At 35.4% G+C, this 25679-nt stretch overlaps 2 protein-coding genes and 1 long non-coding RNA gene across 4 annotated transcripts; 2 read left to right on the forward strand and 1 right to left on the reverse strand.

Annotated features, from left to right (window-relative positions):
• The first annotated feature begins 1437 nt into the window (after positions 1 to 1437).
• HOXB9 (homeobox B9) lies at positions 1438 to 12720 on the forward strand. Its single transcript, XM_088068186.1, has 2 exons — positions 1438 to 2413; positions 10597 to 12720. Exons 1-2 carry the CDS (start codon positions 1927 to 1929, stop codon positions 10830 to 10832), a joined length of 723 nt encoding a protein of 240 aa, XP_087924312.1. The 5' UTR covers positions 1438 to 1926; the 3' UTR covers positions 10833 to 12720.
• Positions 10689 to 24896, reverse strand: LOC148182442 (uncharacterized). The gene is made up of 3 exons (XR_015774694.1): positions 24771 to 24896; positions 16535 to 16605; positions 10689 to 10771 (listed from the first exon to the last, which is right to left on the reverse strand). It is a non-coding gene; the product is annotated as an uncharacterized LOC148182442 (long non-coding RNA).
• HOXB8 (homeobox B8) lies at positions 23372 to 25041 on the forward strand. Of its 2 annotated transcripts, none has more exons than XM_005533514.3 (2): positions 23372 to 23855; positions 24685 to 25041. In XM_005533514.3, the coding sequence occupies exons 1-2, from the start codon at positions 23435 to 23437 to the stop codon at positions 24990 to 24992; spliced, it is 729 nt and encodes a 242-aa protein (XP_005533571.1). In that variant the 5' UTR covers positions 23372 to 23434; the 3' UTR covers positions 24993 to 25041. The 2 variants fall into 2 exon arrangements, with proteins under 2 accessions (XP_005533571.1, XP_014117537.1); XM_014262062.2 differs by having other exon boundaries at positions 24688 to 25041.
• Positions 25042 to 25679: the final 638 nt, after the last annotated feature.

Raw genomic sequence — 25679 nt, forward strand, 5'->3', positions numbered from 1 at the left:
CAAAATCTCAGATTTTGAGGTGAAAAACACCGAAAAAACCCCAAAATCCGAGAGAAGCGAGGGTGGCAGGAGCTCCTTTTTTTACCCCTTTTTTCCCTTTTCCCCCCGGGCAATAAATCCGAGGCTATAAAAATCAAAGCGAGGCCGATGTAAGTTTTATTAAACTCTTTAAACATCACAAGTTTGAGGCGTTCCGTAACAAAGCCGCCTCCGTGGAGCTCCGGCTTTTACTGGCCTCGTAAAATTCGGGTCAAAAACCGCCGAATTTCGCCGGAATTATTCCAGCTCCGGCAGAATTTGGAATTTTTAATTTGAATTTTTAAATTGAGTTTCATAGGAATACACAGAATTTCACGGCCCGAGGCTTGGGCGGCTGGGATTTTATTTGAATTTTAATATTTTTTTTTTTTTAATTTTAAATTTCATATTTTCCCTGGTTCTTTGGGCGGGTTGAACATCCCTCCTCCCCAGCCTGGGTTAATTATTTATATCGCCCTCCCCGGTTATTTTTTTTTACCCAAAAACGCGGATTTTTGAGTCTTTTTCTGGTGAAATCACGGCCGGGAGAGGGTTGGGGGCGGTTGTTTATTCCCTGCGGGTTTTTTTTTCCCCTGGAAATGTTTTTTAACCCAATTCCCCCTTGATCGCCGTTAAAAGCAGCGCTTCAACATCTTCCTTTAACACAGAAAAGATTAAAAAACCTAAAAAATATATATAAAAATCCCACCCCCATCCCTCCTTTGAGACCCGCCATATTCCAGCAGCAAACCCTACAGGGGAGAAAAAATCGGGGGAAAAAAAAAAAAAAAAAAAATCAAAATATCCCCTTTAACTCGGTTATTTTATATATTTCATATATTTTATTCATTCTATTTTTAATTTTTATTATTTTTCCCGTCCTCTCCTGACGTTTTGCCACAAACACAAACCAATCCATCCTTGATATGGAATGCGAGGGCGGATGACAGCGCAGCGCAGCCCCCTCGGCCGCGATTGATTTATTCCGAGCCTGACGCTTTATCAGGCTCACGAAAAAAAGTTTGACCAATCATTTCGCCTCCAGCTCACAACACGGCAGCGCAACTGTACTTTGTGGGCTGGAAAGTTGGGGAAAGGGGGTAGAGTACAAATCTAGAGCTGTCCTCTCTCTCTATATATATATATTTTATATATATATATATTTATTTTTATTTTTTCCCCGTTTCTTCTTTTTTTTTTTTTTTTTTTTTTTTTGGAGGTTAATTTTTTTCCAATTATTATTATTTTTTCCAATTTTTATTTTTTCTCCAATTATTATTTTTCCAATTATTATTTTTTCCAATTATTTTTTCCAATTATTATTTTTTCCAATTATTTTTTTCAATTATTTTCCCAATTATTTTTTTCAATTATTTTTCCAATTATTCTTTTCCAATTATTTCTCCAATTATTTTTTTCCAATTATTTTCCCAATTATTTTTCCAATTATATTTTTCCAATTATTTCTCCAATTATTTTTTTCCAATTATTTTAAAATTATTTTTTCCAATTATATTTTTCCCAGTTATTTCCCATCTTTCTCCAATTTATTTTTTCCAATTTTTTCCCATATTTTTTCCAATTTCCCCCCAACTTTTCCCCAATCTTTTCCCCAATTTTTCCCCATTTTCTCCTATTTTTACCCCAATTTTTCCCCATTTTCTCCTATTTTTACCCCAATTTTTCCCCATTTTCTCCTATTTTTACCCCAATTTTTCCCCATTTCCCCCCCAATTTTTTCCCCCATCCTTCCCATTTTTTATCCAATTTTATCCCATTTTCCCCCCAATTTTTTCCCAATTTTTTTCAACTTTTTAACTCCCCGATTTTATCATTATTCCCCCTCCCTCCCCAATTATTATTTTTAATTTTTCCTCCACCGAACCGCTCTTTATATAATGCCTAAAAATGTCCATTTCCGGCACCCTCAGCAATTATTACGTCGACTCCATCATAAGTCATGAGAGCGAAGATTCTCCTTCATCCAAATTCCCGCCCGGCCAATTCTCTTCTAGACAAAGCGAACATTTAGAATTCCCTTCCTGTAGTTTCCAACCCAAACCCGCGGTTTTTGGCTCTTCCTGGACTCCTCTGAACCATCATCATCATCATCATCATCCTCCTCCTCCTCCTCCTCCGGTGTTCCAGCCGTTCCTCCCGCAGCAGAGCTCGCCGGGCGAGGGGCGATTCCTGCGGGCTTGGATCGAGCCCCGCTCCGAGAGCATCCCTGGATCCGTCAAAACCGAACCGCTGCTCCCCAGAACTTCTGGAGACGCCCCAAAAAATCAGGAATACAACTTAGAAGCAGCGGGCGGCCGGGAAGGGATCGCTCCCCATCCCTTCGAGGATAATAAAGTTTGTGAAGGAAGCGAAGACAAAGAAAGGAGAGATCAAAGTAAGTTATAAAAGTGGAGGAAGTTTAAAACCGGCAATGAAAAGCTGGAGGAGGCGCAATAAAATTAAACACACACAAAAAAAAAAAGGGGAGGGGGGTTGAAAGTTGAAAATCGGGGGGGGGGGGGAAAAAGGGGGAAATAAAGGGGGGAAAAAAGGGGAAAATAAAAGGGGAAAAAAAAGGGGGAAATAAAAGGGGAAAATAAAAGGAAGTTTTTGGGTTGGATGGGGGAGAGGGGAGGGGATGGGGGTGGGAAATGAAAATAAAAATGAAAATCGGGCTCGGAGCGCGGGGAGGACAAAAGGAGGAGAGAGAGGAGAGGGATGGAGGAGCGCGGGGAGGAACCGCGGGAAAGGTGCGGGGAAAAATGGGGAAAAAAGGGAAAAAAGGGGGAAAAAGAGGGGAGAAAAGGGCGGAAAAAGAGGGGGAAAAGGGGAAATTTTTCCGTAATGAAGAAGGGGTGAAAGAGTAGGGAAAGGGGGGAGAAGAGGGAGAAAAGGGGGGAAAAAGAGGAGGGGAAAGTGGAAATTTTTCTCTAATGAAAAAGGGGTAAAAGAGGGGAGAAAAGGGAGAGAAGGGGGGAAAAAAAGAGGGGAAAAAGGGAATTTTGTCCCTGATGAAAAAGGGGTAAAAGAGGGAAAAAAGGAGGAGAAGAGGGGCGGGAAAGAAGGGAAAAAGGTGAAAAGAGGGGGGGAAAAGGGAGGGGAAAGGAGGAAAAAAAAAGGGAAAAAGAGGTGCAAACTGACAAAAAAGAGGGGGGAAAAGGGAAAAAGGGGAAAAAGAGGGGGGAAAAGGGGAAAAGAGGGGAAAAAGAGGGGAAAAAAGGGAAAAAAAGGGGAAAAAGAGGGGAAAAAAAGGGAAAAAGAGGGGGGAAAAATGGGAAAAAGAGGGGGAAAAAGGGAAAAAAAGGGAAAAAGAGGGGGAAAAAAGGGGAAAAAAGGGGAAAAAAGGGGAAAAAAAGGGGAAAAAAAGGGGAAAAGTCGCAGCGGAGGCTCCGCGCTCCTTCCGCGGCTCCTCCCGGTGTTTATTTGTGCCGGGGATTGTTTGTTTATTAAAGCGCTCGGAATATTTCAAAGTCACGCTCCTTCCCCGGCTTTGGGAAAAAAAAACAAGGAGAAGGAGGGAGGAGGGTGATTGGAAGTTAATTAGCTTTTATATCGGCTTTTATATCAACTTTTATATCGGCTTTTATATCGGTTTTTATATCAGGTTTTATATCAGGTTTTATTCGTAATTTAGCCGGTTTGGGGAGATAGTTAAACTCCAGCGTGGGGTTTTTTTAAGGCCGGGAATATTTATATTTATATTTAAAAATTATAATGATAATTGGCCTGGAAGGGGTTTAATGCTACCAGTAATGTTATTAATAATATTATTGTTATTATTAATAATGATATCAGAGTTGGAGGGAGGGAGAAGCGCTCCCAGCTGCTCCTGGTGTCGAGCTTCACCTTCACCCTCCCGGGAAAAAGATTTTTTTCCCGAAAAATCCCAACTTTTCCAACATTTCAACTTTTCCAAGCCGGCAGAGCGGCAGCGCCGGCCCAGGGGGAGTTTGGAGATTCCTCTGTGGTTTTTTCCTGCCTTTAAATGAACTTTTGTTTCCCCAAAAAAAACTCAGATTATTTCGCACTCCTGGCGGTTTCCTCCCCTCCTCTCCCAGGTTGTTTTGCGGGTTTTATTTTGAATTTATTTCCTTTTTTCCCCTCCTTTATTTAACTCGCTCAAAAAAAGAAAAGTCCTTTTCTATTGTGCTGGGCAGAGATCCAGAACAAACTCAAACCGGGCGGGGAAAACCAAAACTTTTGTGCTCGGTGCTCCCTAAAACTGAACGTGGGGAGATTTTCAGTGAAGGGGGAAAAAAAAAAAAATCGCGATTAAAGTCGCGAGCTGTGGTTTCCGTGCTGGTTTTTTTTTCCGTTTTAAAACAATAATTTAATTTAATTTAGAGCTTTGAGGTCCTGCCGGGGCAGCTTCGCAGCGAGTCCTGACTCGATTTCCCCGATTATTTCCCCGTTTTATTACTTTTATTTTTATTTTCTCCCTAATGAATCCCTGCCTGGAAGCTGTTAAATTATTTTTCTGGATTAAAAAAAAAAACATTAAATAAAAAGAGGTGCCAGGACCTCTCTCCGTTCCCTTTCTTGCTCGGGGATTTTGTGATAAAAATCCGTGTCTAAAATACGTTTTTACGACCCAAAATGTGGCCAAAAAAACCCGTCCGCCAAGCGCGGCCCCGCATTGCCATTAAAGGATTAACAATATCAATTATTAACAGCTTTCCTCCTCTTTAATATTTAATTTTGCATATTAGATGGAGTCAATTACGCCAAAGGAAATAGCCCTGAAAAAATAAAAAATAAAATAAACGTATAAGGGGCAGATTAAGCGGGTTATAATTTTATTTGATTTCTAATTGTTTTCTCTTCGGAATATTCGATATATTTCATTTTTTTTTCTCTATTTTTATTTATTTTTGGCGGGGAGGAACCGTCGCGATTTGTGTGTGTGTGTGTGTATTTCTAATGCTCCATTTAATTGCTGGAGAGGTTTATGGCTCGCTAATTCCAGGGGAGGAAAGGAAATAAACCGGGAATTCGTGGTGTGTCCATAACCCTTCATTCCCCTCCCGCCTCCCCTTTCCCAGCTCTGCACGTGATTAGCCAAATTCTCATTATTTACCCCAAACCCGCTCCGCTTTCGGGTGCGATTTTCATCACTTCGGCCTCAGCCAGAATTTCGTGGATCCCTCCCCTCTTTGGAAAAAATCCCGAAATTCCTTTTTTTTCCATCATTTCCACTCAGCTTCTCCCACCCTCGAGCGGGATGGGAAGGGCTTTTATTTTATTTTATTTTATTTTATTTTATTTTATTTTATTTTATTTTATTTTATTTTATTTTATTTTATTTTATTTTATTTTATTTTATTTTATTTTATTTTATTTTATTTTATTTCATTTCATTTCATTTCATTTCATTTCATTTCATTTCATTTTTTTCATTTTATTTTATTTTATTTTGTTTTATTTCATTTTATTTTATTTTATTTTATTTTACTTCATTTTATTTTATTTATTTTATTTTATATTTTTTTATTTTATTTTATTTTAAAGTTATTTTATATTATTTTATTTTATTTTATTTTATTTTATATTATTTTATATTTATTTATTTTATTTTATTTTATTTTATTTTATTTTATTTTAAAGTTATTTTATTTTATTTTATTTTATTTCATTTCATTTCATTTCATTTTCTTCATTTCATTTCATTTCATTTCATTTCATTTCATTTCATTTCATTTCATTTCATTTCATTTTATTGTATTTTATTTTTATTTTATTGTATTGTATTTTGTTGTATTTTATTTAATTTTTATTGTATTGTACTTTATTTTATTTTATCATGTTATTTTATGTAATTTATTTTTATTTTTATTTTATTTTTATTTATTTTTACTTTTAGTTTAGTTTGGTTTGGTTTATTGTATTTTTATTTTATTTTATTTTAGTTTAGTTTAGTTCATTGTATTTTATTGTATTTTATTGTATTTTATTGTATTGCATTTTCATTTTATTTTATTTTACTTTATTTTATTTTATTTTATTTTATTTTATTTTATTTCATTTTATTTTATTTTATTTTATTTTATTTTATTTTATTTTATTTTATTTTATTTTATTTTATTTTATTTTATTTTATTTTATTTTATTTCATTTCATTTCATTTTATTTCATTTCATTTATTTTACATTTCCAGCCCTGCCAGCACCTCTGGCTCAGACCCCGGCAGCTCCCAGAGGATTTTTGGGTTTTTTTGGCCACATTTCACACAAAAAATGGGAAAAAATCAAGAAATAGTCAGGATTTATTCAGGAAAAGTTTCTCCGGAGCTCCCCTCGGTGCGGGACGGGTCTGGAGGAGCAAACTCTGGGGAAAAAATGGGGGAAAATGGGGAAAAATGGGGAAAAATGGGATTTTTGGGGGTTGGTTTATGGGTGTGGGGTGTTGGTGTTCAGCTGGCAGGGACGGGGAGGGGGTGGGACCCCAAAAACCTCTGGAATGAGCCCAAAATAACCAGAAATGGACCCAAAATAACCAGAAATGAGCCCAAAATAACCAGAAATGGATCCAAAATAACCAGAAATGGACCCAAAATAACCAGAAATGAGCCCAAAATAACCAGAAATGGACCCAAAATAACCAGAAATGAACCCAAAACAACCAGAAATGAACCCAAAATAACCAGAAATGAGCCCAAAATAACCAGAAATGGACCCAAAATAACCAGAAATGAGCCCAAAATAACCAGAAATGGATCCAAAATAACCAGAAATGGACCCAAAATGACCAGAAATGAACCCAAAACAACCAGAAATGAATCCAAAATAACCAGAAATGAGCCCAAAATAACCAGAAATGAGCCCAAAATAACCAGAAATGAACCCAAAATGACCAGAAATTAACCCAAAACGAACAGAAATTAACCCCAAATAACCAGAAATTAATCCAAAATGACCAAAAATGAACCCAAAATTACCAAAAATGAGCCCAAACCAACAAGACATGAACACAAAATAACCAGAAATGGACCCAAAATGACCAAAAATGAACCCAAAACTCATAATTTCACCCAAAACTTTCAGAATTTCACCCAAAACTCAGAATTTCACCCAAAACTTTCAGAAATTCACCTAAAACTTCCCGAATTTCACCCAAAACTCTCAGAATTTCACCCAAAACTTCCAGAAATTCACCCAAAACTTCCAGAAATTCACCCAAAACTTCCAGAAATTCACCCAAAACTCAGAATTTCACCCAAAACTTTCAGAAATTCACCCAAAACTCAGAATTTCACCCAAAACTTCCTGAATTTCACCCAAAACTCAGAATTTCACCCAAAACTTCCTGAATTTCACCCAAAACTCAGAATTTCACCCAAAACTTTCAGAATTTCACCCAAAACTCTCAGAATTTCACCCAAAACGTTCAGAATTTCACCCAAAACTTTCAGAATTTCACCCAAAACTTCCAGAATTTCACCCAAAACTCAGAATTTCACCCAAAACTCAGAATTTCACCCAAAACTTCCCGAATTTCACCCAAAACTTTCAGAATTTCACCCAAAACTCAGAATTTCACCCAAAACTTCCCGAATTTCACCCAAAACTTTGGGGTCCAGGGGGCGCCCATCCCCCCCCGCCCCCATTCCCGGCCCGTCCCATTCCAGAGGTTTTGGGAACAGCTGGAATTTGGGATCCTGAGCTGGGTTTGGGGTTTTTGGGGGGTTTTTGGTGCTTTATTTGAGATTTTTGGTTGTTTTTTTGGGGCTATTTGTGGTTTTTTGTGTATTTTTGGTGCTTTATTTGAGATTTTTGGTTGTTTTTTTTGGGGCTATTTGTGGTTTTTTGGGTATTTTTGGAGCTTTAATTGTGATTTTTGTTGTTTTTTTGAGGTTGTTTGTGGTTTTTTTGTGTATTTTTTGTGCTTTATTTGTGATTTTTTTGGTTTTTTGGGGTTGTTTGTGGTTTTTTGGGTATTTTTGGTGCTTTATTTGTGATTTTTGGGGTTTTTTTGGGGTTGTTTATGGTTTTTTTTTTAGTATTTTTGGTGCTTTATTTGTGATTTTTTTTTGGGGTTTTTTTTGGGGTTGTTTATGGTTTTTTGGTATTTTTGGTGCTTTATTTGTGATTTTTAGTTGTTTTTTTGGGTTGTTTATGGTTTTTTGTGTATTTTTGGAGCTTTAATTGTGATTTTTGTTGTTTTTTGGGGGGTTGTTTATGTTTTTTTTAGTATTTTTGGTGCTTTATTTGTGATTTTTTGGGTTTTTTTTTGGGGTTGTTTGTGGTTTTTTTGGGTATTTTTGGTGCTTTATTTGTGATTTTTTGGGGTTTTTTGGGGTTGTTTGTGGTTTTTTGGGTATTTTTGGTGCTTTAATTGTGATTTTTGTTGGTTTTTTGGGGTTGTTTGTGGTTTTTTGGGTATTTTTGGGGTTTTGTTTGTTGGTTTTCCCCCCAAACCCGGATTATTACAGCACAATGTAATTACACAATATAGATAATTATATGGATATCGATATAATTATACAGTAATTAACACAGGAACCGCATGTGACATTGAATTTATATAACATTATATATATATAAAACATTATTTATATAAAGTTCTATATCTAACATTCTATAAACAACGTTATATGTTTATATTTATATACGTATATTTATATTTATATTCTTATATTTACATTTATATACTCATATTTATACATTGTATTTCTATTTATATAATACTTGTATATACAAATATATACTTGTGCTTATATCCTTATATTTATGAATATATTTTTATGTATTTATATTTATATTCTTATTTATATACTTCCATTTCTATATTTCTATACTTCTATTTTATACAGACACATATCTATTTATATATGTTTATATATATTATATTTATTTTTAACTAGATATATGCGTAAATATATAAGTAAATATCTGTATATGTAAGTAAATATATATATAAATAGATATATAAGTAAATATATATAAAAGTAAACACACATCTATGTAAGTAAATATATAAGTAAATATATATATACATATATATAAATAAATATATATATGTCAGTAAATATATAAGTAAATATATATAAATATATATATATATATACACGTGTAAGTAAATACATATATAAGTAAATTTATAAGTAAATATAAATATATAAGTAAATATATATATAAGTAAATATATATATACACACACGTGTAAGTAGAAATATATACCTGTAAGTAAATATATAAGTAAATATATAAGTAAATATATATATTAGTAAATATATATATACACACGTGTAAGTAAAAATACATACATGTAAGTAAATTAAGTAAATATATTCATGTGTAAGTAAATATATAAGTAAATATATATATGTAAGTAAATATATATATGTAAGTAAATATATATATAAGTAAATATATGTACACACACACACACGTGTAAGTAAATATATATATATATAAGTAAATATATACGTGAATATATAAGTAAATATATATATAGGTAAGTAAATATATAAGTAAATATATATATATAAGTAGATATATATATACACACACGTGTAAGTAAAAACACATACATACATATAAATAAATATATATTTACTTATATATATTTTTATATATATATATTTATTTATATGTATTTTTATATATATATTTGTTTTTATATATATTTTTATGTATATTTATATATATATTTTATATATTTATATATATATTTTATATATTTATATATATATTTATATATTTATTTATATGTATTTTTATATATATATATCTATATATATATATTTATATATATAAAAATATATATTTATATATATAAAATTTATATATTTTTATATATATTTATATATAAATATATATTTATATATAAAAATATTTTATATATATATTTATATATATATTTATTTATATGTATTTTTATATATATACTTGTTTTTATATATATATATTTATATACATATAAATATATATTTATATATATAAATTTATATATTTTTATATATAAATATATATATTTATATATATTTTTAAAATATATATATTTATATATATTTTTATATATTTATATATATATTTATATATAAATATATATTTATATATAAAAATATTTTTATATATATTTATATATATATTTATTTATATGTATTTTTTATATATATACTTGTTTTTATATATATATATTTATATACATATAAATATATATATATATATGAATTTATATATTTTTATATATAAATATATATATTTATATATATATTTATATATATATTTATATATAAATATATATTTATATATAAAAATATACATATTTTTATATATATTTATTTTTTTATATATTTATATATTTTTATATATTATATATTATATATTTATATATATATAAATTACATATATATATATAAAATTATATATATATATAAATTATATATATATATGTGTGTATATATATATAAAAAATTATATATATATATATACATTTATATATAAATAAATAAATATATATATATATATATATATATATATAAATAAATAAAAAAATCTATAATTATACATACACATAATTTCTCCATCCAAAACCCCCCCCAAAACCTCATTCCCCCGATTTCTCCCCATTTCTCAGCCCCTCCGGCGGGCAGTTGGCTCCAGGCTCGCTCCTCGCGGAAGAAGCGCTGCCCGTACAGCAAATTCCAGACGCTGGAGCTGGAGAAGGAATTCCTGTTCAACATGTACCTGAGCCGGGAGCGGCGCTGCGAGGTGGCGCGGCTGCTCAACCTCAGCGAGAGACAGGTCAAGATCTGGTTCCAGAACCGCAGGATGAAGATGAAGAAGATGAACAAGGAGCAGGGCAAGGAGTGAAAAAAAATATATATATATATATATGGGATTTAGAGGGTTTTTTAGCCTCTCTCTGGGTGAAAAATCGCGGGTTTAGCCCCTCTCTCAGCAAAAAAATCGCATTTTTTAGCCCCTCTCTGACCTCAAAAATCGCATTTTTTAGCCCCTCTCTGACCTCAAAAATCGCATTTTTTACCCCCCTCTCTGAGCTCAAAAATCTCATTTTTATCCCTACTCTGAGCTCAAAAATCGAATTTTTACCCCATCTCTGAGTACAAAAATCTCATTTTTATCCCTTCTCTGAGCTCAAAAATCGAATTTTTAGCCCCACTCTGACCTCAAAAATCGCATTTTTTATCCCCTCTCTGAGCTCAAAAATCGCATTTTTTATCCCCTCTCTGACCTCAAAAATCGCATTTTTTATCCCCACTCTGAGCTCAAAAATCGCATTTTTTATCCCCCTCCCTGACCTCAAAAATCGCATTTTTTATCCCCACTCTGAGCTCAAAAATCGCATTTTTTATCCCCACTCTGACCTCAAAAATCGCATTTTTAGCCCCACTCTGACCTCAAAAATCGCATTTTTTAGCCCCTCTCTGAGCTCAAAAATCGCATTTTTTACCCCCTCTCTGAGCTCAAAAATCTCATTTTTAGCCCCACTCTGGCCTCTAAAATCGAATTTTTACCCCATCTCTGAGCTCAAAAATCTCATTTTTTACCCCATCTCTGAGCTCAAAAATCGCATTTTTTATCCCCCTCCCTGACCTCAAAAATCTCATTTTTGCCCCCTCTCTGAGCTCAAAAATCTCATATTTTACCCCCCAAACCAGCGCCCGGCTCTGTTGATGTGAACAGATTTTTTCCTTCTGAAATCTGGATTTTTCAGGGTTTTTTTTGGTGGCGTTACGCTCGAAAAAAAGGGAAAAAGGAAAAAAAAAATAAGTTGGATTTATTTAGGAAAAGTTCCTCCAGATCCCCCCTCTGTGCGGGGAATAAAAACTTTTCTTGTTTCTTTTTTGACTTTTTTCTCCCCTCCCCGCAAATTTGATATTTTTTTTTGAGTGTGAGCCCAAGATCTCGCCAAATTAACTTTTCCCCTCTTTTTAATTTGTATTTTCATTTTAATTTCATTTTTATTTTAGTTTTTATTTCAATTTTTATTTCAATTTTTATTTCGATTTTTATTTCAATTTTTATTTCAATTTTTCCTTCAATTTTTATTTTAATTTTTCAAATTTTATTTGAATTTTTCATTTTATTTTTATTTCCATTTTTATTTTATTTTTTATTCTAATTTTTATTCGATTTTTATTTTCATTTTCATTTTTATTTCCATTTTTATTTCCATTTTTATTTCCATTTTCATTTCCATTTTCTTTATTTTCATTTTTATTCTCATCATCATTTTCATTTTTAATCTCATTTTTATTTCCATTTCATTCCCATTTTTTCCCCAGCATAAAAAAAAAACAAACACCCACCACAAACCTTTTTTTTTCCTCAAAAAAATCATTATTTTTAATTTTTTCCCCCCAAAAATCCCCTCCAGACGCTCACCGAGACCCAGACGATTTTAATTAAACTCCTGCAAGACAGACACATTAATTAAGTCTCGCTTTTAATTGCACCCAACAAATAATTAACAATTCAGCGCTCCTTAACAGCCCCAAATTCCCCTTTTTTTGGGGTTTTTTTCCCTTTTTATTTCACTTTTTAAACTCGGTTTTTAATCCAGAATTTGGATTTTATTTGGCGGAAATTTGAGCGAAGTTTTTTTGGGGCAAAAGCGCCCGGTTTTGGGAATTTTGTAGTGGGGGAGGAGAGAAAAAAAGGGAAAAAAGAAAATAAAAGAGAAAAAAGAGAAGAAAAAAGAGGAAAAAAAAGAGAAAAAAGAGAAAAAAAAGAGAAAAAATAGAGAAAAAAAGAGAAAAAAAAGAGAAAAAATAGAGGAAAAAAAGAGAAAAAAAGAGAAAAAATAGAGAAAAAAGAGAAAAAAAAGAGAAAAAAACAGAGAAAAAAAAGATAAAAAAGAGAGAAAAAAGAGAGAAAAAAGAGGAAAAAAAAGAGAAAAAAAAGAGGAAAAAAATAGAGAAAAAATAGAGAAAAAAGAGAAAAAATAGAGGAAAAAAAAGAGAAAAATGAGGAAAAAAAAGAGATATAAGAGAAGAATAATGAGATAAAAAAGAAAAAAAGATAAAAAAGAGGGGGGAGTGTAAATTATTTAGGAGAGAGGGGGAAAAAATAAAACAACAACAAAAAAAAAGAGGTGGAAGAACTCCCCCCCTCCAAACTTATTCCTAACTTTTTAGAGGAAAAATGGGATTTTTCTAGTTTGGAAAATAATAATAAGAATAAAAAAAAAGAATAAAAAAATTAAAGAAAAGCCACAAAAAAAATAGAAAAATATAAAAAAAACCCCAAACTACCTTAGTGGAGCTATCAGGGAGGGTTTTTAGCTCTAGATATTTCTAATTTATTGTGAATTTCCGATTTTTCCTGGAGCTGCTGCAGAGATAAAAACGCCAACCTCAACCCGGCTATTTTGAATTATTTTTTTTAATTATTTTTTTTTAATTATTAATATTATTATTATTATTAATTATTCCTTCCCTTTATATATATATATATATATATATATAATTTTTTTTTTAATTTTTTATTTTTAAATACTTGAATCTCGCCGGGTTTGGGTCTCTTGGGATGGGAATTCCAGCCGGGAATTTTTGGGGTTTTATCTCTGCCAGGTCCGGCTCTGGTTTTTTTTTGGGAAATGGGAGGGAGGGGGAGGGAAAAATTGGAATTTTGGGTGTTTTTTGTGTTTTGTGACCCCCCCCCGTGTTTGGTGCTCGTGTTTCTGTCGGTGCTGGAGCTCGTTTTTCTCTCTCTGATGTGGCTTTTTTTGGGGGGAGTTTTGTGTTATTTTTTAAAATTTTTTGAATATTTTTTGTTGGTTTTTTTAAAGAGTTTTGTGGTCTGGAGAAAAAAAAAACAACCCGAGCCCCCCCCTCCAAAAAAAAAGTGGAAAAATGGAAATAAATCCGAGTGTTTCACACGATTTTTAGTTGGAGGTTTTGGAGGGGAAGGCGGCTCAAATAGGGGAGAGAGGAGGGGAAAAAAATCCCAAAAATTCCCCCAAAACCACCCAAAAATTCCCCCCAAAATTCCCAAAAAAACCCTAAAAACCCTCCCCAAACAAAACCCAAAACCCCCCCAAAAAACCCCAAAAATTCCACCCAAAAAACCCTAAAAAAACCTCAAAAAATCTCCCCAAAAAACCCCAAAAAACCCCAAAGAAAACCCCAAAAACCCCCCAAAAATCCCCCCCCAAAAACCCAAAAAAAACCTCAAAAAATCTCCCCAAAAGACCCAAAAAATCTCCCTAAAAAATCCCCCCCAAACTCCCCCCAAAATCCCCCCCAAACCCCCAAAAATCCCGCAAAAAAAACCCTCAAAAAACCCCAAATCCCCCCAAAAAAGCCCCCAAAAATCACCCCAAGAAACCCAAAAAAATCCCCAAAAAACCCCAAAAAACCCCCAAAAAATCCCCCCAAGAAACCCCAAAAATCTCCTAAAAACCCCAAAAAATCCCCAAAAAAACCCTCCAAAAATCCCCCCAAAAATCCCCCCTAAAACCCAAAAAAATCCCCAAAAAACCCCCAAAAAACCCAAAAAAAACCCACAAAAAATCCCCCGAAAAGCCCCAAAAAACCCCAACAATACCCCCAAAAACCCCCAAAAAACCCAAAAAAAAACCCAAAAAATCCTCCCTAAAACCCAAAAAAATCCCAAAAAAAAACCCCAAAAAATCCCCAAAAAACCCCACAAAAACCCCAAAAAATTCCCCAAAAAATCCAAAAAAATCCCCCCAAAAATCCCCCAAAAACCCAAAAAAATCCCAAAAAAAATCCCCCCAGAAAACCAAAAAAAATCCAAAAAAAAACCCCAAAAAAAAGCCCAAAAATGTCATTTTTTTTGCTTATCTGAAGGAACCGGCCCCGATCTGTTTCCAGTCCCGGCTGAATTTTATCAGCGCAGCCGGAGCTGCTCTGGCAGCAGCGATAGGAACATTTTTTTGCAGATTTTGGAAACCATTCCCGCATTTTTTTTCCTCTTTTTTGGGTTTTTTTGTCTCTCCTCTTCCCCTTCCCCATCCCGAGATAAAACCCGAGGAGCTGCTCTGAAATTTCCGCCCTTCCAAAACCTCTTAAAAAGGGTTAAAAATTCCAAAAAAAATCCAAATTTTCTCTTCCCCCCTCGGAGCTGAAGGGTTCGGAGTGAATTCCCCAGAAAATTTGGGGGTTTTTTGGGTTTAAATTGAGGTTTTTTAATATTTTTTTTCGCTTTTTAATCCCAAACTTTACTGATTTCAAACTTTCCATCCCAAATCGGCTCCCAAATTTAACCCTTCTGCTGCCGGGGGGACTCCAGCACCACCAAACTTCGCCTTTAAAAACCGAATTTAAAATAAAAATCCGATTTTTGAGGCGTTTTTCAGCTGGGGTGGGGGGTGGAGTTTCTCAAAATGCTGATTTATTTAAAAAATAAAATTAAATTATTAAATCAAACGGGTGATGAAAGATGTTGGAGCTGGGAGGAATTTTTTTCCACGTCTGATTCTCCTCGAGGATGGGTGAATTCTTCACTTCCCCAAAAGGATTTGCCAAAAAAAATCCTCGATATTTTCATTTCCAGGAGATTTTTCCAGGAGTTTCTCGATGTTTTCTGCCACCGGGATTTAAAAACGAGTTTGATTTTTGTTTTCCTCACTTAGATTTGTGGTAAAGAGCGGATATTTTTAAGAGGTTCTTTGAAAAATAGAAACGAAGGCGTTAGCTGATTTTAATAGGAAATGCGCTTACTTTTAAAAAAAAATCTAAAAAAAATTTAAAAAGGGAGAAAAAAATGTAAAAAAAATAATAAAAAATAATAATAAAATGTGGGAAATTTTTGTTTTCTGTAGCATCAAGCCGGATGTATTTTCCAGAGATGTTTTAATGCTCCAGAATAAAAACGGATTTTAGAACAAACCGGTTCATTGTGTTCTGCTTCCCCCGAAATTCCAGAAATATTCCTGTTTTTTTTTTTTTTTGGCGCCATCGCTTTGGGTTCGGGTTAAAAAAAAAAAAAACAAAAATTCAGGTCAGAAGTGGAGATAATTGCACTGAAATGCCCCAAAATTCGGGTTTTTTAATGAATATTCTGGTTAATTCGGAAATCGCAGCTGGCGGATCTCGGGATGAAATTCCCGTTTATTCCCTGATTTTTTTTTTGGAGGTTTCATCTCTTTATTCCCTTTTCTTCCGAGGAAAAACTTGGCTGGAGAAAGGGGAAAAACACAAAAAAACCTCAAAATAACCCAAAAAATCCCCCCAAAAAACCCCAAAAAACCGCAAAAATACCCCCAAAAAAACCGCAAAAAAACCCCCCAAAAAACCCCAAAACAAACACAAAAAAACCCCAAAAAAACACCCAAAAACCGCAAAAAAAATCCAAAAGACCCCAAAAACACCCCAAAGAAACCCCCAAAAACCGCAAAAAATCCAAAAAAACCCCCCCAAAAAACCCAAAAAACCAAAAAAAAAAAACCCCAAAAAACCCCAAAATTCCCCAAAAAAGACCCCAAAAAACCAGAAAAATCCAAAAAACCCCAAATTTACCCAAAAAACCCCAAAAGAAATCGGGGAAACCTCACCCCGCTGTCCCAGCTTGGCATCGCCTCTCACCATTCCATCTTTTTCCAAGCGCAATTCCCGGGATTCCCTCTCGAAATTCCATTTATTGCTCATGAAGCAGCCTGGAAAAGCGGTTTTATATTTTTAAATAAATTAAAATAATTAAGGACAGAGAAATAAAACCCCCAAAAATCGGCGAGTCCCGCTCAGCCCCGCAGGAAACGAGAAAAAGAACCCAAAAAAACTCTTTTTTCACTAATTTTTAACATAATGGGCCGCTCTAAAGGGCAATATTTCACTTCTTAAAAGGGAATTAAATAAAAGGAAAATAAAGGAAAAAAAATTCCTTTCTTTGGGACGGCTCTGAAAAGAAAACAAAAGATTTTTTTTTTGTTGTTGTTGTTTTTTTGGGAGTTTAGAGAGGAAAAAAGAGAAAAAGGGAAGGAACTTGTCATAAAAAAAAGGAAAATTCAGTGCAGAGCGCTGCAATAAAAGAATATGACCGCTATAAAAGTTTATTGGGTATAAATTTCTGAAGGTTAAGGAACTGAGCGGCTGTAAAGGAAACGGGGCAAGAAAACTTTCAGGAACTCCTAAATTACTCCAAGGAGTCGGGAATGTGGGGAAGCCCAGCTCGTGTTTCTGCCTCGCTCAAGGAATTCCCCGGCTTCTTTTAATTGGATTTTTTTAATTATTGTTTTTAAAATTATTTTTATTTTTTATTTTGTATTTTTGTTTTTATTTTGTATTTTTATTTTTATTTTTATTTTTATTTTTATTTTTATTTTTATTTTTATTTTTATTTTTATTTTGTATTTTTATTCTTATTTTTAATTTATTTTAATTTTTGTTCTTGTTCTTGTTCTTGTTCTTATTCTTATTTTTATTCTTATTTTTATTCTTATTTTTAATTTATTTTAATTTTTGTTCTTATTCTTATTCTTATTCTTATTCTTATTCTTATTCTTATTCTTATTTTTATTCTTATTTTTAATTTATTTTAATTTTTGTTCTTATTCTTATTCTTATTCTTATTTTTATTCTTATTTTTATTCTTATTTTTAATTTATTTTAATTTTTATTCTTGTTCTTGTTCTTGTTCTTGTTCTTGTTCTTATTCTTATTTTTATTCTTATTTTTATTCTTATTTTTAATTTATTTTTATTCTTATTTTTTAATTTATTCTTAATTTTTATTCTTATTCTTTTTCTTATTTTTATTCTTATTTTTATTCTTATTTTTAATTTATTTTAATTTTATTCTTGTTCTTGTTCTTATTCTTATTCTTATTCTTATTTTTATTCTTATTCTTATTCTTATTCTTATTCTTATTCTTATTCTTATTCTTATTCTTATTCTTATTTTTATTCTTATTTTTAATTTATTTTAATTTTTATTCTTGTTCTTATTCTTATTCTTATTCTTATTCTTATTCTTATTCTTATTCTTATTCTTATTCTTATTCTTATTCTTATTCTTATTCCTATTTTTATTCTTATTTTTATTTTTATTCTTATTTTTAATTTATTTTAATTTTTATTTTTGTTCTTATTCTTATTTTGAATTTTAATTTTAATTTTAATTTTATATTCATTTTCATTCCCATTTTCCTTCCCACTTTTTTCCCGATAGAGAGGGACAGATCAAAAAAAAATAAAATAAAATATAATAAATTAAAAAAGAAATTAAGAAGTTGGGAGGGGAAAGAGAAAAGGTGAGGAGGGATTTTCGCTGATTTATTCTTCTCTTGCTGTTGCTGTGAAAATCCAGCGCTCGGGATCATTCCCTTTGTTTTTGGGTTTTTTTGGGTCTTTTTAAATTTTTTCTCTTTTCTCCCCCTTTTTTTTTGGTTTTTTTTACCTTTTTCCCCCTTTTTCCCCCCTTTTTTTTTTAATTTTTGACCCTTTATTTCCTTATTTTTTTTCCTTTTTCCCTTCATTTTTTCTCATTTTTTCCCCTATTTTTGTCTCTTACCCTTTCCCCCCTTTTCTTAAAAATTTTTAACCCTTTTCCCTCTTTCATTTCCCTTTTTTCCCCTTTTCCCTCTTTTAATTTTTTCCCTATTTTCCCCCCTTATTTTTTTCATTATTCCCATTTCCCCCCTTTTTTTAAAACAACTTTCCCCCCTTTTCTTCCCTTTTTTTTTTTAAACTTTCCCCCTTTTCCCCCCAATTTTTTTTCCCCTTTTAAAACAATTCCAGGCACAAAAAAAAAACCCAAAAAAATTCAAAACAACGCTCGCACTCAACTCGTGGCGAGACGTCTGGGGAAGCTTTTTATGACTTTCCAACCCCCCCGACCCCTCGGGGAGCAGAATGAGCGATTGTTCCCTCTCGGAATTTGAAACAATAACGCTTTTCAAAAAAAAAAGAACCCAATTCTCCTCTTTTATCCCTTTTTTTTTTTATTGCCGCACTTCGAGAAAACTCCAAAAAATAATAAAATAAAAAATTAAAAAATCCTCTTTTTCCTCCTCTTTTCCCTCACTTATTTTTATTTTTGAGTAATTTTTAATTTTCGCTGTTTCGCTCTTCGGGAGAGGAGGGGGATTTGTTGTTTTTTGATGTTTTTACGCTTTATTTTTATATTTTTTAAGGTTTATTTTTAATTTCTTTCTGCAGTTCCGAGCGAGGGCGCGAGGTGGAGACGTCGCTCCACGTTAGAGCCGCCCTCACCTCCATTTCCCCCAGTAAAATATTGGGTTAATTTTCGCCGTTTTAACCATTTTGCAGCTTTTTTTCCCACCCAGGGTAAATTATCTGAAGCTGGGGGAAAAAAAAAAAAAAAATTAAGGAAAAAAAAATTTTTAAAAAAGCGACAATTTCTGCTGAATGTTCCTTAAAAAAGGGATTTAAAAATTAATTTAAAATTTTTAAAAGCGCCCGGTTTTGTTTTCTGCTGCTCTGGAGGAGGGAAAAGGGCTGAAATTACCCCAAACCTCGCAGATTTATCTTTGCAGGGCTGGAAAAAGAGAGCGGAGTGAAGATTTCGGGGAGAAAAGGGTGCTCAAAACCGGGATAATTTTATTTTTCCCCCCCTCTGCCGGTGATCTGCGCTCTCCCAGCTCGATATTTTATGTTTTAGAATCCCAGGCACGGCAGGAAAAAGCAAAAACAAAACAAAAAAAAACAACCCCGAACCCAACCGTGCAAGGGAAAAAAAAAAACCATTTTTTTAGAAAAGTAAAAAAATAAATTAGAAATTAGAAAAAATTAGGAATTTTTAGGGTTTTTTTTAGAAGTTAAACCCATTTCTGGTTCGATTTCTGCTGCGGCCGCTTCTGATTCCTTCGTTTCAATTCTTGGCTTGAGCAGCTTTAGAAATCTTATTTTAAAAAGGCCAGAAACGAGGAAATGAACCCAAAATGCTCCTAAACCACGGCGGTTTGGGGTGCGCAGAAATGCACCCCAAAAATGGCAACTTTGAACTCCTCCGCTTCACTTCCATTCCTCGGAATTACCAGGCAAAAATAATAATAATTGTAATAAATAAAAATCATTCCGATGCTGGAATTCTTCCCCTGCAAACGGCGGCAATAATTTCAAAATAATTTTAAAAGTTTTCACCCAAATCGGCACAAACGGGTTCGGTTTTGGGGTTTTTTTGGGGTTTTTTTGGGGTTTTTTGGGGTTTTTTTTCCTCAAGTTCCGTCAGAAACCGCTCCAGATGCTCGGAAAAAAATTGAAAAATTAATAAAAATCAAGATTTTGGGTGAGGGTGGAACAATTCGGAGCCGCAGGAGGCGGCGCGGGGTGGAAATTTTGTTTTTAAGAGGTGAAGTTTCAGCATCTCCAGCGCCAGGAGATGAAATACGAGCGCCAGCAGAAATAAATGAGGGAAATGAAGAAAAATCTCGCCCCTGTGCATTGGGAGAGAGGCAGAAACACAAAACTTGGGCTTTACCTGGGAAAGAATTTCAGCTTTAATTTCCTTTGTTTTTAAATTTATTTTAATATATTTTTTAATTTTTTTTTTTGTTTTCCTTTTATGAATTTCTAATAAATCTTCCCTCCGCTGGGTGTTTATAAATTACCCCGGACACCCGGCCCCGCTCGGGTTTTCCTTGGAATATTTTCCTTTCATCGGGAAGCCCGAGCGAGGCGATGATTTAAGGATCAGCCCCCGATTTCTGAGGAATCGCTGAATTTCCAGCCCTAAAAACCCTCCCGCACTTGATAAAAATCTTCAATTCCAGCAGCAACTCGGCAGCAACGGGAATTCCTGCTTTTTTCCCCCCTTTTTCCCAAACTTCCCGGCTCTAAAAGCAGGAAAAACTTCTAAAAAATCACTTTACTCCATCCCGTCTTCATTTTAATTTTTTTTTCCCTCGCTTTCCCCCTTTTTATTTTGGATATTCCAACATCCTCAAGCCGGGCTGCAAAGCTCTATTTAATTCCCCATTTTCGGGATGTTGTTTTTTTTTTTTTTAATGTTGAGAGATGAAACCCAAATCTGTTAAAAACAATAAAAGTGGGGAGGGAAAGGGGGAAAAAAAAAGGGAAATGTTAACTCGTCTTTTAGAGGGGCGAAAAAAAACCTTAATTATACCGCTGCAAGTGCTCCAGCAGCAATAATTACTGAAAAAAAACCTCTTAGACTCGGCTGAAATTACCCCTCCGCAAAATAAAGGGAGCGTATTTACTTAAATTATTCCTCTAAGGATGGGTTTAAAGTTTTATTCCGTTGCTATCTTGGTTTTCTTTCCTCCCTTTCCTTTTTTTTCGCCTCCTTCCAGCTCCTGCCCGTCCCCACGGATGGTTTTGGGAGTTTTTTTATTCAACAGAAGCAGGAAAATCGGGATATTTCAGCTTTTCCCCTCTTTTTTCCGCGCGGTGGAGGTTGGATTTTGTCCCTGGGCTGGAGGGGGGAAGGAGCAGAACCCCCCGAAATTCGGATTTCTCCAACCCCGCCGGGATGGAAAAAAAGCAGAAACCTAAGCGGGGCGAAAAAATAATAATAATAATAATAATAAATTAAAAATTGAGCCGGAAAAGAGAGGATTGGAGGCTGGAAAAGGCTGGAAAAGGCTGGAAAAGGCTGGAAAAGGCTGGAAAAGGCGGCTGGAATTGCGAGGGGCTTTGAGGGGAGTCGTGGGGCTCGGGCTTTGGGCTGGGAGGGTTCGGAGTCGTTATTAGCCGGGTAATATTTGCTGAGTGCGAGAAATGAATTTCCAAATCTACCCCCTGTGTGTTCGGGAGGTGGAAAATTGCAGCGCTGGCATCCGAGGGGCAACTTTGGCTCGGCTGTTACCAAACGCCAATAAAAGGGAAAGGTTTGATCTCCTCTCTCGCTCCTCGTCCCCCGGGTTTGGAGTTTTTTTGGGGAAAAAAAAAAATTTAAAATTAAATTAAATTTTAATTAAAAAAATAAGTGGAAGTTTTTGGGGGAGAGAGGGAAGGTTTTTCCTGCTCTGGAGGTGATCAGAGCCTCGATATTTTGAGTTGCCGATGATCCCCGAGCAAGTCCTGGGTGCGGGAGGAGGAGGAGGAGGAGGAGGAGGAGGAGGAGGAGGAGGAGGAGGAGGAGGAGGAGGAGGAGGAGAAGGGAGGGAGGAGGAGGAGGAGGAGGAGGAGGAGGAGGAGAAGGGAGGGAGGAGGAGGAGGAGGAGGCAGCCAGGGCGAGCCGCGAAAAACTCGATGTTCTAGATGAAAAACTCTAATGATTTTAATTCAATATTGACACCTCCGCATCTCGCCGCGGCCGCGGAAGGCTCCAATGGAAAACTCCGCTTTTATAGCGCTGGAGGAGCGGAATCGTAAAATCCTTAACGGCTTTTATGTCGTGCGGTATAAACAACAACAACATCCCCGGCTTTATGGCGTTTTATAGTTTGTTAAACAGTTTACAGCCTTTTTTGGGGCTATTACAAACGCAATTCCCTTCATGCGATAGTTAAACCTTTATCAATAATAAGGAAATTGATCATTAAAATGTTAAATATGACTACCTCGTTTGTTTTAAAATATGTTTAGGGTAAGAAGCTGTATGATTTGATAACTTGTATTAAAATACCAATTACATTTATAGGACCTTTTAAAACTGGTAGCAATTAAATCGTGTTCTTTTACAGTTTTCCAAAGCGACCCTGACATTTAAAAAGGCTAAAACTGCCTCGTTAAAATTTCGAAATTAACGACAGCCAGCGCTCCTCTTTAATTTTCCAACACTCCCCAAAAATCAATCTTTTGGGTGGTCTAGGTACGTGATTTGTTGTGAGGCGAGCGATATCTCATTAATGTAGGTAGTTAAACATATTTAATCCGTATATTCACCCCACCTCCTTCTCCCTTCCCCTCTCCCTCCCTCTCTCGCTCCCCCTCGCTCGCTTTTCCTTCTTTATTCTCTCACACTCTTCCTTTCACAATCATGCGGTGCAGAGTCCGTGTGGAGTAAGGAGAAGCCAATAGGATGAGGTTTTGGTAATAGATGCAAATGATCATGAAAAGACACTGCAAAATATGAAACAACTCATTTGCGCTGAAGTAAATCACTGAAAACTGTTTATGAACTGGCATCTCTTCTTGGAAATGTAAAGCGAGAACTCTTTAAGTGGCGATTTTTTTTTTTTTTTTTTTTTTAAGGGGTGGGGGGGGAGGAAAGAATTCAATATCATGCAGGCTTAGAGTTTTGATTATATCCTCCTTTTATATTCCTGGAAATCACAAACTGTCGTTGCTTAGCATCTTAGCGCTTTCTTTTTTTTTTTTTTTTTTTTTTCGCTAATAGATTCCCGTGGTTTGGTTTGTTGTTGTTGTGGAGGTGATTATTTTTTTTTTTTCATTTTTTAATATATTTTTTAAAATATTTTTTTAATATAATTTTTTTATGTAATTTTTTTTAATATAATTTTTTTTTTCCTGGGGAAGAAAAAAAAAAGGAAGGAAAAACAACAACAACAACAAAAAAAACCCCAACAAACCCTCAAACAACAAACCTCTTATTGAAATTAAAATGAGCTCCTATTTTGTCAACTCACTCTTCTCCAAATACAAAACCGGCGACACCCTGCGCCCCAATTATTATGACTGTGGCTTCGCTCAGGATCTGGGGGGCAGACCCACCGTGGTGTACGGACCCAGCGCGGGGGGCACCTTCCAGCACCCGCCCCAAATCCAGGAGTTCTACCACGGAGCCTCGTCTCTCTCCAGCTCCCCGTACCAGCAGAACCCGTGCGCCGTGGCTTGCCACGGGGACCCCGGCAACTTCTACGGCTACGAGCCCCTGCAGCGGCAGAGCCTGTTCGGGGCGCAGGAGCCCGAGCTGGTGCAGTACGCCGACTGCAAACTCGCCGCCAGCGGCCTCGGAGAGGAGGCGGAGAGCTCCGAGCAGAGCCCTTCTCCCACCCAGCTCTTCCCCTGGATGCGACCGCAAGGTGAGGAGAAAACGGGAAGGACGCCCCCATAAAGTCGCCCCCACCTCCCCTGCTAAAGTCCGGCCACCCCTCTTGGGTTTTTTATAGTTTCTTTTTTTTTTTTTTTTCCCCTCTTTTCTGCCTCTCTCTCTCTCTCTCTTTGCTCGCTTTCTTTCTTTCGCTGCCTTTTTCTTCCCCCCGGTGACTGTATTTTACTGCTTTATGGGGGTAAACTTTTGCACTTGTAAATTGCTTTATAGTTTAATTACCCTGAAGGAGACCTTTTCTTCTGGGGGCTGAGCGAGCCGGGCTTTCTGTGGAAGGAAGCGTCCTTAAAGTTTATGGCACTTTTATAGCCTTAAAAAGCCTCTTCATTTTTGTTTGGGGCTGGATTCGGGATCCCGGCCGCGCTGCCGCCTCTCTCCGGGCTTTTCACTCATTTGAAATTTTGGGGGTTTTGGGTTTTTTTTTTTTTGGGGGGGGGGTGTCCCGTCCAGCCGGGCTGGGGGTGACAATCAGTGTGCAAAGAGCAGCTCCAGCCGGGCTGCTCGGGGTGGGCTGAGGGCGAACCAACCCCCCTCCTTTTCCTCTCCCCTGTTCCCTTTTCCCTTTTCCCTTCCCCTGCCACCATCACCCTTTTCCTCCAGAACCCCGCTGGAATATCCCGGCTTCCCGCGGAAAGGAAAACCTTTTTTATTATATTTTTTTGGTTTGTTTTTTTTTTTTTTGGGGGGGGGGGGGTGTGTTTCCTGGCTGTTGGTGCCTCTCCCCGAGCCTGGTTTATGTTTCTCTCAACCTCCTTCTCCTCTCCCCCTCCTCTCTCCCACCCCCAACCTTTGCCATCCCCCAGCAGCCGCCGGACGCAGGAGGGGGAGGCAAACCTACAGCCGCTACCAGACGCTGGAACTGGAGAAGGAATTTCTATTTAATCCCTACCTGACCCGCAAACGGAGGATCGAGGTCTCGCACGCCCTGGGATTGACAGAGAGGCAGGTCAAAATCTGGTTCCAGAACAGGAGGATGAAATGGAAAAAGGAGAACAACAAAGACAAGTTTCCCAGCAGCAAATGCGAGCAGGAGGAACTGGAAAAACAGAAAATGGAAAGAGCCCAGGAGGTGGATGAGGAAGGGGAAGCACAGAAGGCGGACAAGAAATAAAAGGGATTTTGAGGACTGAAAAGGCAAGCGCTGCTGGGCTGGAAGAGCCCCCGAGCCCCCCACGTTAATGGTGTGAGGGAGGGCTTGGGGTGGGGGGCGGCGAGGGGTGTGGGGTGGTGGTGGTGGTGGGGGGGGGACACACAAAAACAAACCAGAAAAAAAAAAAAAAACAAAAGCGTAGAAAAGAGAAAAAAAAAAACCACAAAAAAACCCCAACAACAAGAAAAAAAAACTCCTTTTATTGCTGTAAAACAATATAGCTGTGAGCACCACTTTCCTGATTATCCCTGGATACAATGAGCAGGAGGCGGGAGGGATCGGGAGCTCTCCGCTGCCTTTTTGCCAGTTATTAACTAGTGGTAGTGTAACGCAATAGCTTATGTAAAACATGACTGTGAAATTCTCTCTTTTCTCTTTCTCTCTGTCTCTCTCTCTCTCTCTCTCTCTTCTTTCCGGGGGCGTGGGGAGGTGGGGGGTGGGTTGGTTAACGTAGCTTTCAGCGCTATAGGAGTTACGTGATATTACATTTGTGCACTTTTTTTTTTTTTTTTTTAATTATTCTTTTAAAAAAAAAATCTGAATTTTTAGTCGGTTATTTCCCAACCCTTTTATTGTTGTTATTATTATTATTATTTTTTATTTTGGTTGTGGTTTATCTGTACGTACCGGAGGTAGCTATTGAGACAA

Source organism: Pseudopodoces humilis, chromosome 29 (assembly GCF_049639895.1).
Source record: "Pseudopodoces humilis isolate 2021_Gansu_Grassland_sample_001 chromosome 29, ASM4963989v1, whole genome shotgun sequence".
NCBI lineage: Eukaryota > Metazoa > Chordata > Aves > Passeriformes > Paridae > Pseudopodoces > Pseudopodoces humilis.